This window comes from Bos javanicus, chromosome 2 (genome assembly GCF_032452875.1).
Source record: "Bos javanicus breed banteng chromosome 2, ARS-OSU_banteng_1.0, whole genome shotgun sequence".
Lineage (NCBI taxonomy): Eukaryota > Metazoa > Chordata > Mammalia > Artiodactyla > Bovidae > Bos > Bos javanicus.
The window spans coordinates 7,897,802-7,913,491 of record NC_083869.1 but is presented as its reverse complement, the minus strand read 5'-3'; the positions used below and the strand labels follow the sequence as shown (position 1 = coordinate 7,913,491).

At 37.1% G+C, this 15,690-nt stretch overlaps 1 protein-coding gene across 9 annotated transcripts in view; it reads left to right on the top strand.

The window, feature by feature from the left end:
- Nucleotides 1-15,690, top strand: part of GULP1 (GULP PTB domain containing engulfment adaptor 1) — a 333,659-nt gene that overhangs the window by 278,663 nt on the left and 39,306 nt on the right. For all 9 annotated transcript variants that reach the window (XM_061433196.1, XM_061433200.1, XM_061433248.1 and 6 more), the window contains one exon: nucleotides 7,181-7,318. In XM_061433196.1, the coding sequence (XP_061289180.1) occupies nucleotides 7,181-7,318 (138 nt within the window). The remainder of the gene's footprint in view (nucleotides 1-7,180; nucleotides 7,319-15,690) is intronic.

The window sequence follows — 15,690 nt, the reverse complement described above, 5'->3', positions numbered from 1 at the left end:
GGCGGGTAATAGAGGTTGAGATGGTTAGATAGCATCATTGATGCAATGGACATGAGTTTGAGATACTGGGAAATACTGAAGGACAGGGAACCCTAGTGTGCTATAGTTCCTGGGGCCACAAAGAATGGGACACAACTTATGGAATGAATAACAACAACAAACCTAAGGACACAAGTCAGATTGGATGAGGAACCATTCTAATGACCTTGTTTTGACTTAATCAGCTCTTTCAAGCCTTATTTCCAATTAAGTTGGAAACACAATATAGTTGTGTTTTGAGGTATGGGAAGTAAGCCTTCAACATATAAATTTGGGTAGGAGGACAAAAGTCAGCACGTAACACATGGTAACACTATATATGTGAAGTGCTTGTATATCTCCCCTACAGATCCAATGGGAAAAAAAATAAAAATATAATCTTTTCCAGATTCCAAAGTAGGAAAAACCACTAGACCATTTAGGTATGACCTAAATCAAATCCCTTACAATGAAACAATGGAGGTGACAAGTAGATTCAAGCAATTAGATCCAATAGCAGAATGCCTGAAGAACTATGGACAGAGGTTCATGTACAGGAGGCAGTGATCAAGACCATCCCCAAGAAAAAAAAAGGCAAAATGGTTGTCTGTTCAGTTCAGTTCAGTCACTCAGTCATGTCCAACTCTTTGCGACCCCATGGACTGTAGCATTCCAGGACTCCCTGTCCATCACCAACTCCTGGAGTTTACTCAAACTCATGTGCATTGAGACAGTGATGCCATCCAACCATCTCATCCACTGTTGTCCCCTTCTCCTCCCTCTTTCAATCTTCCCCAGGATTAGGGACTTTTCCAGTGAGTCAGATCTTTGCATCAGGTGGCCAAAGTATTGGAGTTTCAACTTCAACATCAGTCCTTCCAATGAATATGCAGGACTGCTTTCCCTTAGGACAGACTAGATGGATCTCCTTGCAGTCCAAGGGGCTCCCAAGTCTTAGGACGCCTTAAAAATAGCTGATAAAGGAAGACAAGCTCAAGGCAAAGGAGGAAGGGAAAGATGTACCCATTTGAATGCAGAGTTTCAAAGAATATCAAGGAGAGATATGAAAGCCTTCCTCCGTGATCAGTGTAAAGAAATAGAAGAAAGCAGTAGAATGGGAAAGACTCTCTTCAAGAGAATGAGAGATAGCAAGGGAACATTTCATGCGAAGTTGGGCTCAAATAAAGGACAGAAATGGTATGGATCTAACAGAAGCAGAAGATATAAAAAGAGGTGGCAAGAATACACAGAAGAACTATACAAAACAGATCTTCATGACCCAGATAACCACAATGGTATGATTACTCACCTAGAGCCAGATGTCCTGGAGTGTGAAGTCAAGTGGGCTTTAGGAGGCATCACTACAAACAAAGCTAGTGGAGGTGATGGAATTCCAGTTGAGCTATTTCAAATCCTAAAAGATGATACTGTGAAAGTGTTGCATTCAATATGCCAGCAAGTTTGGAAAACTCAGCAATAGCCACAGGACTGGAAAAGGTCAGTTTTCCTTCCAATCCCAAAGAAAGGCAATGCCAAAGAGTGTTCAAACTACCACACAATTGCACTCATCTCACACGCTAGCAGAGTAATGCTCAAAATTCCCCAAGCCAGGCTTCAACAGTACATGAATTCTGAAATTCCAGATGTCCAAGCTGGATATATGAAAGGTACAGGAATCAGAAATCAAACTGCCAACATCCATTGGATCATCAAAAAAGCAAGAGATTTCCAGAAAAACATCTATTTCTGCTTTATTGACTATGCAAAAGCCTTTGACTGTGTGGATAACAACAAACTATGGAATATTCTTAAAGAGATGGGAATACCAGACCACCTGACCTGCCTGCTTAGAAATTTGCATACAGATCAAGAAGCAAGAGTTAGAACTGGACATGGAACATCAGACTGGTTCCAAATTGGGAAGGGAGTACATAAAGGCTGTATATTGTCACCCTGCTTATTTAACTTACATGCAGAGACCATCATTGAGCAATGCTGGGCTGGATGAAGCACAAGCTGAACTCAAGATTGCTGGGAGAAATATCAATAACCTCAGATATGCAGATGGCACCACTGTTATGGCAGAAAGTGAAGAACTAAAGAGCCTCTTGATGAAAGTGAAAGAGGAGAGTGAAAAAGTTGGTTTAAAGCTCAACATTCAGAAAATGAAGATCATGGCATCTGGTCCCATCACTTCATGGGAAATAGATGGGGAAACAGTAGAAACAGTGGCTGACTTTATTTTTGGGGGCTCCAAATCACTGCAGATGGTGACTGCAGCCATGAAATTTAAAAAAGCTTGCTTCTTGAAAGAAAAGCTATGACCAACCTAGACAGCATCTTAAAAAGCAGAGACATTACTTTGTCAACAAAAGTCCATCTAGTCAAAGCTATTGTTATTTCCAGTAGACATGTATTGATGTGAGAGCTGAACTATAAAGAAAGCTGAGCACCAAAGAGTTGATGCTTTTGAACTGTGGTATTGGAGAAGACTCTTGAGAGTCCCTTAAACAGCAAGGAGATCCAACCAGTCCATTCTAAAGGAGATCAGTCCTGAATACTCATCAAAAGGACTGATACTGAAGCTGAAACTCCAATACTTTGACCACCTGATGCAAAGAACTGACTCACTGGAAAAGACCCTGCTGCTGGGAAAGATTGAAGGCGGAAGGAGAAGGGCATGACATAGGATGGATGGCATCACCAAATTGATGGACATGAGTTAGAATAAGCTCTGGGATTTGGTGATGGACAGGGAAGCCTGGTGTGCTGCAGTCCATGGGGTCACAAAGAGTTGGACATGACTGAGCAACTGAACTGAGCTGACTCCACATTCACATTAATATGTAGTTGTGAATGTAATTTTCACCTAAAATTCCTGTGTTGAAGCCCAACTCACAATATGGCCATAATTGGAGATAGAACCTTTAAGATAATTAGAGTTAAATGAGTTCAAATTAGACCTTAATTCAATAAGACTGGTGTCCTTACAATAAGAGAAGGGGACATCAGGTATGTGTGAACACAGAGGAAAGCTATGTGAGAACATAGCAAGAAGACAGCCATCTGTAAGCCAAGAGGCAAGGCTTCAGCAGAAACCAAACCTGTCAATTCCTTGATCGTGGGCTTTAAGCCTCCAGAACTGTGAGAAAATAAATTTCTATTGTTGAAGCCATTCAATCTGTGATATTTTGTTATGGAAGCCCTAGAAAATAAACATAGCTCTTTATTCATAATGCCTCAGAATTACTGTTTAGTATTTTGATAAGATCATGAAAGTCAGTTTCAAAAAACTGATTAACATTCAACCCCAATCATTTTACAAATATATATTACCAATGCTTTATTTTAATACGGTAGCATGTTTACTGACCAGGCTTCCCTCGTGGCTCAAATGGTAAAGAATCTGCCTACAATGCAAGAGACCTAGGTTCAGTCCCTGAGTTGGGAAGATCCCCTGGAGGAAGGCATGGCAAGCGACTCCGGTATTTTTGCCTGGAGAATCCCCATGGACAGAGGAGCCTGGCAGGTTGTAATCCATGAGGTCGCAAAGAGTCAGACATGACTGAGCAACTAAGCAAGCTTACTGACCAGTTAATTCAATTTGAAAGCCCTAGGAAATCTACCTGTAAACAGATTATGGAAATATTTTTGTAGATTTGCAGAGTTTACTAATCCATTATTTGCCACTGATATCTTCAATCAATGTGTGTAACAACCCTTGACAATGTCTTGCTATTCAAAGAGTGGTCTGTATTAATACTGTTAAAACAAACAAAAAAAATATGTCAGTGAGGAAGAGACAGGCCAGTGAGGCAAAGTATAGGAGAAGGATAGTCTCAGGAAAGACGCCTTCGGCAGAAGCCTTAATAAGTTGAACATTTGTACCTCCTTGCTGTTGAAATGGCTGAATCAGGCTATCTAGCAGTGTCTAAACATTACAGTCATACAGCATAGAGCCTCATTTTAATTTTCATGCTTGCAGACAACTCTCTGATGACTTACCTTTGGTTTTGTATGCAAGGAAAGAATGCAGCATTGTAGACATTTACTTTTGTAGCTCATTTTGTGTACTCATTTTCAGCCGATGATCAATAATGTGAACCAGAGTTATAGATCAAATCTCAGCAAGCAGACATGTCAATCTCTGAACTTGGAAGGATCACGTGACAGATGCTATAGTTACAATCCTTTGTAGCTCAGTTGGTAAAGAATCTGCCTGCAATGCAGGAGACCCAGGTTTGATTACTGGATGGAGAAGATCCCCTGGAGAAAGAAATGGCAACCCACTCCAGCATCCTTGCCTGGAGAATCCCATGGACAGAGGAGCCTACCAGGCTACAGTCCATTGGGTCATAAGAGCTGTACAAGACTTAGCAACTAAAGCACCATACTTATATATACACACACACAGTATATATATACTGCATAGACATATATATGTAGTATTAATCTTCAGTTCAGTTCAGTTCAGTTCAGTCGCTCAGTCGTGTCCGACTCTTTGCAACCCCATGAATTACAGCACGCCAGGTCTCCCTGTCCATCATCAACTCCTGGAGTTCACTCAAACTCATATCCATCGAGCCGGTGATGCCATCCAGCCATCTCATCCTCTGTCGTCCCCTTCTCCTCCTGCCCCCAATCCCTCCCAGCATCAGGGTCTTTTCCAATGAGTCAACTCTTTGCATGAGTATTGGAGCTTCAGCTTCAGCATCATTCCTTCCAATGAACACCCAGGACTGATATCCTTTAGGATGGACTGGTTGGATCTCCTTGCAGTCCAAGGAACTCTCAAGAGTCTTCTCCAACACCACAGTTCAAAAGCATCAATTCTTCGGCACTCAGCTTTCTTCACAGCCCAAGTCTCACATCCATACATGACCACTGGAAAAACAATAGGCTTGACTAGAAGGACCTTTGTTGGCAAAGTAATATCTCTGCTTTTCAATATACTAAGTTGGTCATAACTTTCCTTCCAAGGAGTAAGCATCTTTTAATTTCATGGCTGCAATCAACATCTACAGTGACTTTGGAGCCCCCAAAATAAAGTCTGACACTGTTTCCACTGTTTCCCCATCTATTTCCCATGAAGTGATGGGACCAGATGCCATGATCTTCGTTTTCTGAATGTTGAGCTGTAAACCAACTTTTTCACTCTCCTCTTTCACTTTCATCAAGAGGCTTTTTAGTTCCTCTTCACTTTCTGCCATAAGGATGGTGTCATCTGCATATCTGAGGTTATTGATGTATCTTCTGGCAATCTTGATTCCAGCTTGTGTTTCTTCCAGCCCAGCGTTTCTCATGATGTACTCTGCATAGAAGTTAAATAAACAGCGTGACAATATACAGCCTCGACGTACTCCTTTTCCTATTTGGAACCCGTCTGTTGTTCCATGTCCAGTTCTAACTGTTGTTTCCTGACCTGCATATAGGTTTCTCAAGAGGCAGGTCAGGTGTTCTGGTATTCCCATCTCTTTCAGAATTTTCCACAGTTTATTGTGATCCACACAGTCAAAGGCTTTGGCATAGTCAATAAAGCAGAAATAGATGTTTTTCTGGAACCCTCTTGCCTTTTTGATGATCCAGTGGATGTTGGCAATTTGATCTTTGGTTCCTCTGCCTTTTCTAAAACCAGCTTGAACATCAGGAAGTTCATGGTTCACATACTGCTGAAGCCTGGCTTGGAGAATTTTGAGCATTACTTTATTAGCGTGTGAGAGGAGTGCAATTGTGTGGTAGTTTGAGCATTCTTTGGCATTGCCTTTCTTTGGGATTGGAATGAAAACTGACCTTTTCCAGTCCTGTGGCCACTGCTGAGTTTTCCAAATTTGCTGGCATATTGAGTGCAGCACTTTCACAGCATCATCTTTCAGGATTTGGAATAGCTCAACTGGAATTCCATCACCTCCACTAGCTTTGTTCATAGTGATGCTTTCTAAGGCCCACTTGACTTAACATTCCAGGATGTCTGGCTCTAGGTGAGTGATCACACCATCATGATTATCTGGGTCATGAAGATCTTTTTTATACAGTTTTTCTGTGTATTCTTGCCACCTCTTCTTAATATCTTCTGCTTCTGTTAGGTCCATACCATTTCTGTCCTTTATCGAGCCCATCTTTGCATGAAATGTTCCTTTGGTATCTCTAACTTTCTTGAAGAGATCTCTAGTCTTTCCCATCCTATTGTTTTCCTCTATTTCTTTGCATTGATCACTGAGGAAGGCTTTCTTATCTCTCCTTGCTATTCTTTGGAACTCTGCATTCAGATGCTTATATCTTTCATTTTCTCCTTTGCTTTTCGCTTCTCTTCCTTTCACAGCTATTTGTAAGGCCTCCCCAGACAGCCATTTTGCTTTTTTGCATTTCTTTTCCATGGGGATGGTCCTGATCCCTGTCTTCTGTACAATGTCACAAACCTCTGTCCATAGTTCATCAGGCACTCTGTCTATCAGATCTAGTCCCTTAAATCTATTTCTCACTTCCACTGTATAATCATAAGGCATTTGATTTAGGTCATATCTGAATGATCTAGTGGTTTTCCCCACTTTCTTCAATTTAAGTCTGAATATTGACTTAGTAATTAGGAAGCTGAATGTGTAAATCTTCTTCATTCATTGCTCCAATGGAAATCATTGCAGAAGTTGCAAGGGTGATTTTCCTTAGATAGAAGAGGTTCAAGAGTATTTGAGTTTACCGTGAAGACATGTACTGTATAATATGTTTCATATGAAATTGTATACAGATGATGTTATGTTTTAAGCTGTAATATTAGTAGCAATAAAATAAAATGAAAAGATTCTTGTTCAAAGGGTTCTGCCAATTTTTTAACCTTTGGAAATATATTAATCTGTCTAGACCTCAGTAATCTCCTAAGTAAAATTGCACAGTTGAAGTAATGGTATCCGAAGATCCCTTGTAGCTCAGGAAACCCATGAACCTCTGATCCTCTTTCCCCTTGTGTTTTTCTAAGTGCTATTGAAATGATTTAGCTAAATCCTGAGTCAGAAGGTTTATCTCATTACATTTTTATTTAAGCTGAGGTGTATATAGTTATAAAACCAGAGTACGACAGATGATGTTTCATAAGTTGTATTATTTGCTCAGCTGGTATTCCAGAAAAAGAAATCTCTTCAACTATGTTTATTTTCATCTGTGTTCACAGGAAGTTCAACACAATTGCCAGCTTCACAGAATATCATTTTGTGCAGATGATAAAACTGACAAGAGGATATTCACTTTCATATGCAAAGATTCCGAGTCAAATAAACATTTGTGCTATGTATTTGACAGCGAAAAGTGTGTAAGTATGCCAGATGTTTTAGGGTGGTTTGCTCTACTTTGTAAGCCAGGAATTGTCTTGTTTCCAGCATTAGTAAAGTATTTAGAAATGAATAAGGTCTGCAAATACTTAACTTCACAAATAGATTCTTCCTGTCATGAGAATATGCTTCAGGATTTCATCCCTAAATAAATTTCACGTTAATGGACACAAGCTTGTATGCAATTTTCTTTCCTTAGAATGTCATCCTATGTCATATGTTTACCTGTCTTACAATCACTTGACTTGAAATTTTAAACTCAAATACAATTTAGTAATGTGCATATAATGCAAAGGAGTAATGGTAAAGCAAAGTATTTTTTCAGGAATGTCATGGATCTGATGAAAATAAATATTTTATTTTATTTTATTTTGAAAATAAATATTTTTAAATATTTTCATTTTTAAGTATTTTTTAAATATTTTTATTTTTATTTTAAATATTTATTTTAAAATATTTTAAATATTTTTAAACTGTAGGAAATGAAATTTGTATGGCTCTTCAAAAAAAATCTGATTCTTTAAAACTCTGATTTTTGATTTTCATTAGTCAGAAAACTTTTTTTTTTTAAACTTTACAATATTGTATTAGTTTTGCCAAATATTGAAATGAATCCGCCACAGGTATACCTGTGTTCCCCATCCTGAACCCTCCTCCCTCCTCCCTCCTCCCTCCCTCTGGGTAGTCCCAGTGCACCAGCCCCAAGCATCCAGTATTGTGCATCGAACCTGGACTGGCGACTCGTTTCATACATGAAAAACTTTTTATAATTAAATGTGATAGAATTGTGTTTATGTGTGTGTGTGTGAGTGATTGAGCTTGGGAATATAATCTAAAGTTCTTAGCAAGTAAGAACAATTAGGATATTCCAAAGTTAAGCTCTCTGACAATTCTTTAATCGTCTGGAATTCTTAAGGAAAACCCATATCTTGACTATATGCATAAGCTAATACCAATGATAACCTAGTCTGAGATCCTGTTATAAAATGTAATATGTGAATTCCAAGCACACAGTGTAGCCATTGATAGCTTTAAATGAGAAAGAACGTTTAATCTCAACAGCAGGATTGCCTTAGACAGGAAGAAATTTAGTTTATTTATTGTTCATTTTATCATACTGTCAAAATAGAAGGGAATAATATTGTTATCACTATAATATATGTCTTTAATTTCAGTATGTGGACTTCTTAAAAACAAATACTTTTTTATCTGTCCATGTAACTCCTGCATCAGGTGGAAAATAGATACTCAATGAATTTTTTTCCTTTAAAAAGGTTATGTGGATAAATTGACAAAAGGTAGAGCAAGTTATTATCTCTATCTTTTAAACTATAGTTCTTCAAATACACAAACTACTGTGCTAACCTATTTGGCATCATAATATGTTTTGAAAATTTGATGAATATTATGAAATATCTTGTCAGAATACTATCCTTATTTGTTTAAGACAATGTTATGTGAACTATATGGCATTTTGTATGAAATTAAAAAGTTCTATTTGAAATGTATCCTATTGAATGAATGCCATATATTTAACGCTCCAGGTGCCTCTTAACCATGATGACTTGCAGGTATTTTCTATGTGATTGAGAAGATTAAAGTTGATACTTGTTGAATATCTTCTACATGTAAGATATTATAACCTTTTACCACTTATTACAAACAGTAAATTAAATTGTCCTTCTTTCTTGCCTGACATATAGAAATAAACTTCCTTAGGATTTTTTGAAATATTCATAACCCAAGTCCTTTATAAATACTAGTCTTTCTATAATTTTATGTCACGTTTTACCTTTCTTTGATGTCCAAACTTGTTACATAATTATTAAAACAAACACTTGCAAGAATTTCCATTGTTTTCAAAGTACAAACTATATTTCTATCTAATCGTACTTTTTTTAATCAGTTTCCAAAATTTCACTACCTAGACCCGTTATTCCTCTCTTGATATAGCATATTAGCTTTCTTTTTTCTTGAAGGTTGAAAATATTTTCTTGAAGCCTATACCAGTGGCTCACAAACATTAGTGTGCATGATTTCTAAGTTATGATTGACAGCAGAAGCAAAAAATGCTTTCTGATATGATTCTAAATGAATATATAGAAAATATGTAGGGCAAGTATCTGTTGGATTATCGAAAAAGTGAGACATTTCCAGAAAAACATCTACTTCTGTTTTATTGACTATGCCAAAGCCTTTTACTGTGTGGATCACAACAAACTGGGGAAAATTCTACAAAAGATAGGAATACCAGACCACCTCACCTACCTCCTGAGAAATCTGTATGTAGGTCAAGAAGCAACAGTTAGAACTAGACATGGAAAAACAGACTGGTTCCAAATCGGGAAAGGAGTACGTCAAGGCTGTATATTGTCACCCTGCTTATTTAACTTATATGCAGAGTACATCATGAGAAACGCTGGACTGGAAGAAGCACAAGCTGGAATCAAGATTGCTGGGAGAAATATCAATAACCTCAGATATGCAGATGACACCACCCTTATGGCAGAATGCGAAGAAGAACTAAAGAGCCTCTTGATGAAAGTGAAAGAGGAGAGTGAAAAAGTTGGCTTAAAACTCAATATTCAGAAAACTAAGATCATGGCATCTGGGCCCATCACTTCATGGCAAATAGAGGGGAAATAATGGAAACAGTGACAGGCTATTTTGAGGGGGCTCCAAAATCACTGTAGATGGTGACTGTAGCCATGAAATTAAAAGGTGCTTGCTCTTTGGAAGAAAAGTTATGACCAACTTAGACAGCATATTAAAAAGCAGAGACATTACTTTGCCAACAAAGATCTGTCTAGTCAAAGCTTTGGTTTTTCCAGTGGTCATGTATGGATGTGAGAGTTGTACTATAAAGAAAGCTGAGCACCGAAGTCTTGATGGTTTTGAACTGTGGTGTTGGAGAAGACTCGTGATAGAAGACTCCTTGGACTACAAGGAAATCCAACTAGTCCATTCTAAAGGAGATCAGTCCTGAATATTCATTGGTAGGACTGATGCTGAAGCTGAAACTCCAATACTTTGGCCACCTGTTGTGAAGAACTGACTAATGCGAAAAGACCCTGATGCTGGGAAAGATTAAAGGCGAGAAGACAAGAGGAGGACAGACGATGAGATGGTTGGATGGTATCGCTGACTCAATGGGCATGAGTTTGAGTAAACTCCAGGAGTTGGTGATAGGCAGGGAAGCCTGGCGTGCTGCAGTCATGGGGTTGCAAAGTATCAGACATGACTGAGTGAGCTGAACTGAACTGAACTGAAGGCAAGTATATTATGAACAGAGAAAGTTAAAGGCATATAAATGGAGGTAAGGTTTCTACACCTTTCAAACTGGAAAAATGACAGCATTAGTAGACTGAGATAAGTTGTATAAATGTAATATGAATCTCGGAGCAACCACTAAAAAACGTATAAAATGGGATACATTTAAAAATACATTGGCCCAAGTGAATGTGTTAATATCAGATGAAATGCACTTCAAAGTAAAGAAAATTACACAAAGAAGGCAATATTTAATAATAAAAGGCTCATACTACCAAGAAAACAGCAATCCTAAATTTGCATTGCCAAATCACAGAGCAGCAAAATTACTGAAATAAAAACTGACAGAAATGAAAAGAAATATAGGGTCAATAGGCAAATACACAGTTATATTGACTATTTTGCCACCACTTTTCTTAAAATTAATGGAACAACTAGACAGGAAATCATCAAGAATATAGGATCACTCAACAGCATCATCAACTAATGGAATCAAACAACCAAGGGGAACTTCATTCAACAACAGCAGGTTGCACATTATTTTCAAGTGCCAAAGGCACATGTACCAAAATAGACTGTATCCGGGGCTGTAAGACAAATCCCAGAAGTGTAAAAGAGTAGAAATTATTAAGCAAGTGCTTTTCAACAATAAAGAAATCAACCTAAAAGTGAAAGAACAGAAAGATTATATGAAAGGCTTCAAAAACTTGGAAGTTTTGTTTATCCATATGTCAAAAACGGCATCAAGTTTGTAAGCACTCTGTAGGTCAAAGAGGAATCTTCAAAGAAAAAAATCTTAAATGTGTGAACTATATAGAAATGAAATAGAACATATCAGTGTTTATGTGATACAGTTAAAGCAATTCTGGGAAAGAAATTTATAACAAGTTAATATATTTAAAAGCAGAACATTTCAAATCAGTAATCTAAGCTGCCAGCTCAAGTACTTAGAAAACAGATTATCAAATTAAAGGAAGCAGAAGGATGAAAATAAGAAAGAGAAGAGAAGAAATTAATGAAATGGAAAACAAAAACAATTGAGAAAATCAATGACACAAAGAGCCGTTTCATTAAAAGATAATAAGAGTAACAAAATTTCAGTTAAGATTAGTAAAGCAAAAAAAAAAAAAAGAAAGAAACAAATTACCAATATCAGACATTAAACAGGGATTTCACTGAAAAACATCCAGATATCAAAAAATATTAAGAGGATGCTAGATATTCAAGCTGGTTTTAGAAAAGGCAGAGGAACCAGAGACCAAATTGCCAACATCCGCTGGATCATCAAAAAAGCAAGAGAGTTTCAGAAAAACATCTATTTCTGCTTTATTGACTATGCTAAAGCCTTTGACTGTGTGGATCACAATAAACTGTGGAAAATTCTGAAAGAGATGGAAGTACCAGACCACCTGACCTTTCTCTTGAGAAATTAGTATGCAGGTCAGGAAGCAACAGGTAGAACTGGACATGGAACAACAGACTGGTTCCAGATAGGAAAAGGAGTATGTCAAGGCTGTATATTGTCACCCTGCTTATTTAACTTATATGCAGAGTACATCATGAGAAACGCTGGACTGGAAGAAGCACAACCTGGAATCAAGATTGCCGGGAGAAATACCAATAACCTCAGATATGTAGATGACACCACCCTTAAGGCAGAAACTAAAGAAGAGGAACTAAAGAGGAACTGAAGAGGAACTAAAAAGCCTCTTGATGAAGGTGAAAGAGGAGAGTGAAAAAGTTGGCTTAAAACTCAACATTCAGAAAATGAAGATCATGGCATCTGGTCCCATCACTTCATGGGAAATAGATGGGGAAACAGTGGAAACAGCGTCAGACTTTATTTTGGGGGCTCCAAAATCACTGCAGATGATGACTGCAGCCATGAAATTAAAAGATGCTTACTCCAAAAGTTATGACCAACCTAGATAGCACATTGAAAAGCAGAGACATTACTTTGCCAACAAAGGTCCGTCTACTCAAGGCTATTGTTTTTCCAGTGGTCCCATATGGATGTGAGAGTTGGACTGTGAAGAAAGCTGACAGCCGAAGACTTGATGCTTTTGAACTGTAGTGTTGGAGAAGACTCTTGAGAGTCCCTTGGACTGCAAGGAGATCCAACCAGTCCATTCTGAAGGAGATCAGCCCTGGGATTTCTTTGGAAGGAATGATGCTAAAGCTGAAACTCCAATACTTTGGCCACCTCATGCGAAGAGTTGACTCATTGGAAAAAACTCTGATGCTGGGAGGGATTGGGGACAGGAGGAGAAGGGGACGACAGAGGATGAGATGGCTGGATGGCATCACTGACTCGATGGATGTGAGTCTGAGTGAACTCTGGGAGTTGGTGATGGACAGGGAGGCCTGGCGTGCTGCGATTCATGGGGTCGCAAAGAGTCGGACACGACTGAGCGACTGAACTGAACTGAACTGAACTAATAATCAACTGTGTACACATAAATTTGACAACATAGAAGAATTAATTTCTCAAAAACAAAAATGGCTGACTACCTATTATTGGATAATTTGAATAGCCTTGTAACTATAAAGGCAATTGAATTTATAATTTCAAACTTACTAAAGTAGAAATCCCTACTCCTAGATAGTTTTACTCAAAGAATCCATAAATGCTTAAGGAGGAGTTAACATTGTTCTGCACAAGCTATTCCAAATAACAGAAGTGAGAGAACTCCTAAAATTCACTTTTATGAAAGTTTTATTTTTCAGACACCAAAGCAGGTAATGATAGTGCAAAAAAAGGAAACTACAGACCAATATCCCTCAGGAAATTGGATGCAAATATTTTTAACAGAATATTAAATATAACAGCAATATATAAAAGAATTATACACCAAGACCAAGTAGAGCTTGTTCCTGGGATGTAAGTCTTATTCAGCATCAAAAATCCAATAATATAATCAATCATATTAACAGGTTAATGAAGTATATGATCCTATCACCCAACATTTTAAAAAATATTTGAAAACAATCAACACCCATTCATGGTTAAAAATCTCAGAAAAATAGGAATAGAAGGAAACTTCTTTTTCTTGTAGGATTTGGGTGTTTGTTTTTGCTATCTGATTCGTATGTATATAACCAAAATGTTTTTGTTCTAAACAGACAATGTAAAACCATTAAGAGTATGTCATTACTGTCATAAATTTGTAGATATGATTTTAGATGAATTTTAATAGTTTATATTACATAATGTTTATGGCAACAAATAAATTCTAATATAGAACACTGTGTTTCTTGTAAAGTTAATATCATTAATATTTAACGTTATTATTGGTAAAATAAATATAATTGATACAACTGAATCTAATATATGATGAGGAATTTTAGACTTATCAGTTTTTCTCATAATTAAACCTGAGTATCACTATACCCTTATAGCATATGTAAATATATACATATATATATGAGAGGAGTCAAATATATGCAAAATCCATAACCTCCTGAATTATGCACAAATTATAGTTGCTACCTACATGAAGAATAAAGGGAGCCCAGATTAAGAGCTAAAGGAAGCTTTAGATTTATATGTTGTGCTCAAAGACTTTAATATTGTTTATACATATATTTTGGGAATTAAAGGAAAAAGAACATAGTAATGAGGAAACAAGTGAAAATTTTAGCATAGAAACAGCAAATGCTAAAATAATTCAATGGTTAGGTAAAATAACTTAAAAAAATTGATAGGCTTAACATCAGATTTGGGATGGCAGAAAAAAAATGGTCAGTAACCTAGAAGATAGATGAGAGAAATTATCCAATTAAATGAACAGAGAAAATAAATGATAGTAATATTAAATGACAGAGCCATAATCACCTCTAGGAAAAAACGGAATGTTCTAACATGTGTGAAATCAAAATCATAAGAAGACAGCAGAGAGAAAGTAAGACAGCAAAGAAAGTCCTGGCTGAAGAATTCCCAAATGTGGTGAAAATTGTCAACCTACAGATTTGAGAACCTTCAAGCTGAATCAGTTATAAAGAAAACCACTTGTAGGTATATCACAGACAATCTACAAGAGAGAGAGAGAGTGAGAGAATGATTAAGGGAATGAATGAATCTTGAAAGCATCCATAAAAAAATATAAAGACATATTATATCTTTACATAGAGAAAGAAAAAAAAATATGAATGGCAGCTGACTTTTCATTAGTATCAGTAAAGGTCAGAGGAGACCATGACAATATCTTTCAAGCATAAAGTAAAAGATGTCATAAGAAAATTTTACACTTGTTGAAGTCTCAAGATTTAAATCAAAATATTTTGAAATAAATGAAACTACAGTGACTTACCACTAGCGAACTGTGCTTCAAGATATGCTAAAGGAGATTCTTTAATCTGAAGGGAAATGACACAAAAAGTAAATTCAAATGTGCAAAAGAATAAACAAAAAATAAACACTAGAAAAACTGTGACTAAATGTCACTCTTTTTTAAAACAGAACTGTTAAAAGCAAAATTGTAGCATTGTGTCAGGTCATTGCATCATGATGTTAACATGTGACAGTACTACCACAAAGGCTGCATACTATTGTGGTTCAGACGGTTAAGCGTCCGTCTGCAATGCGGGAGACCTGGGTTCGATCCCTGAGTCGGGAAGATCCCCTGAAGAAGGAAATGGCAATCCACTTCAGTATTATTGCCTGGAAAATCTCATAGACAGAGGAGCCTGGTAGGCTACATTCCATGGGATCGCAAAGAGTCGGACACGACTGAGTGACTTCACTTTCACTTTCAAGGTTGTAATTATTTATGTAAAGTAATGCACATTAACTCCAAATAGACTGCTCACTTAAAGATGCATATTGTTATCACTAGAGCAATCCACTAAAAAGTAATTCAAAAGTGTATAGTTAAAAACCTATAGAGAAAATAAAATGGAAAACTATTTTTTTTTTTTTATGAAAAAGTCAGTAGGCAAAGAATAGAAATGGAAAAGCAGATGGACCAAGTAGAAAATAAAGTGAAAGTGAAGTCAAGTCACTCAGTCGTGTCCGACTCTTTGCGACCCCATGGACTGTAGCCTACCAGGCTCCTCCCTCCATGGGATTCTCCAGGCAAGAGTA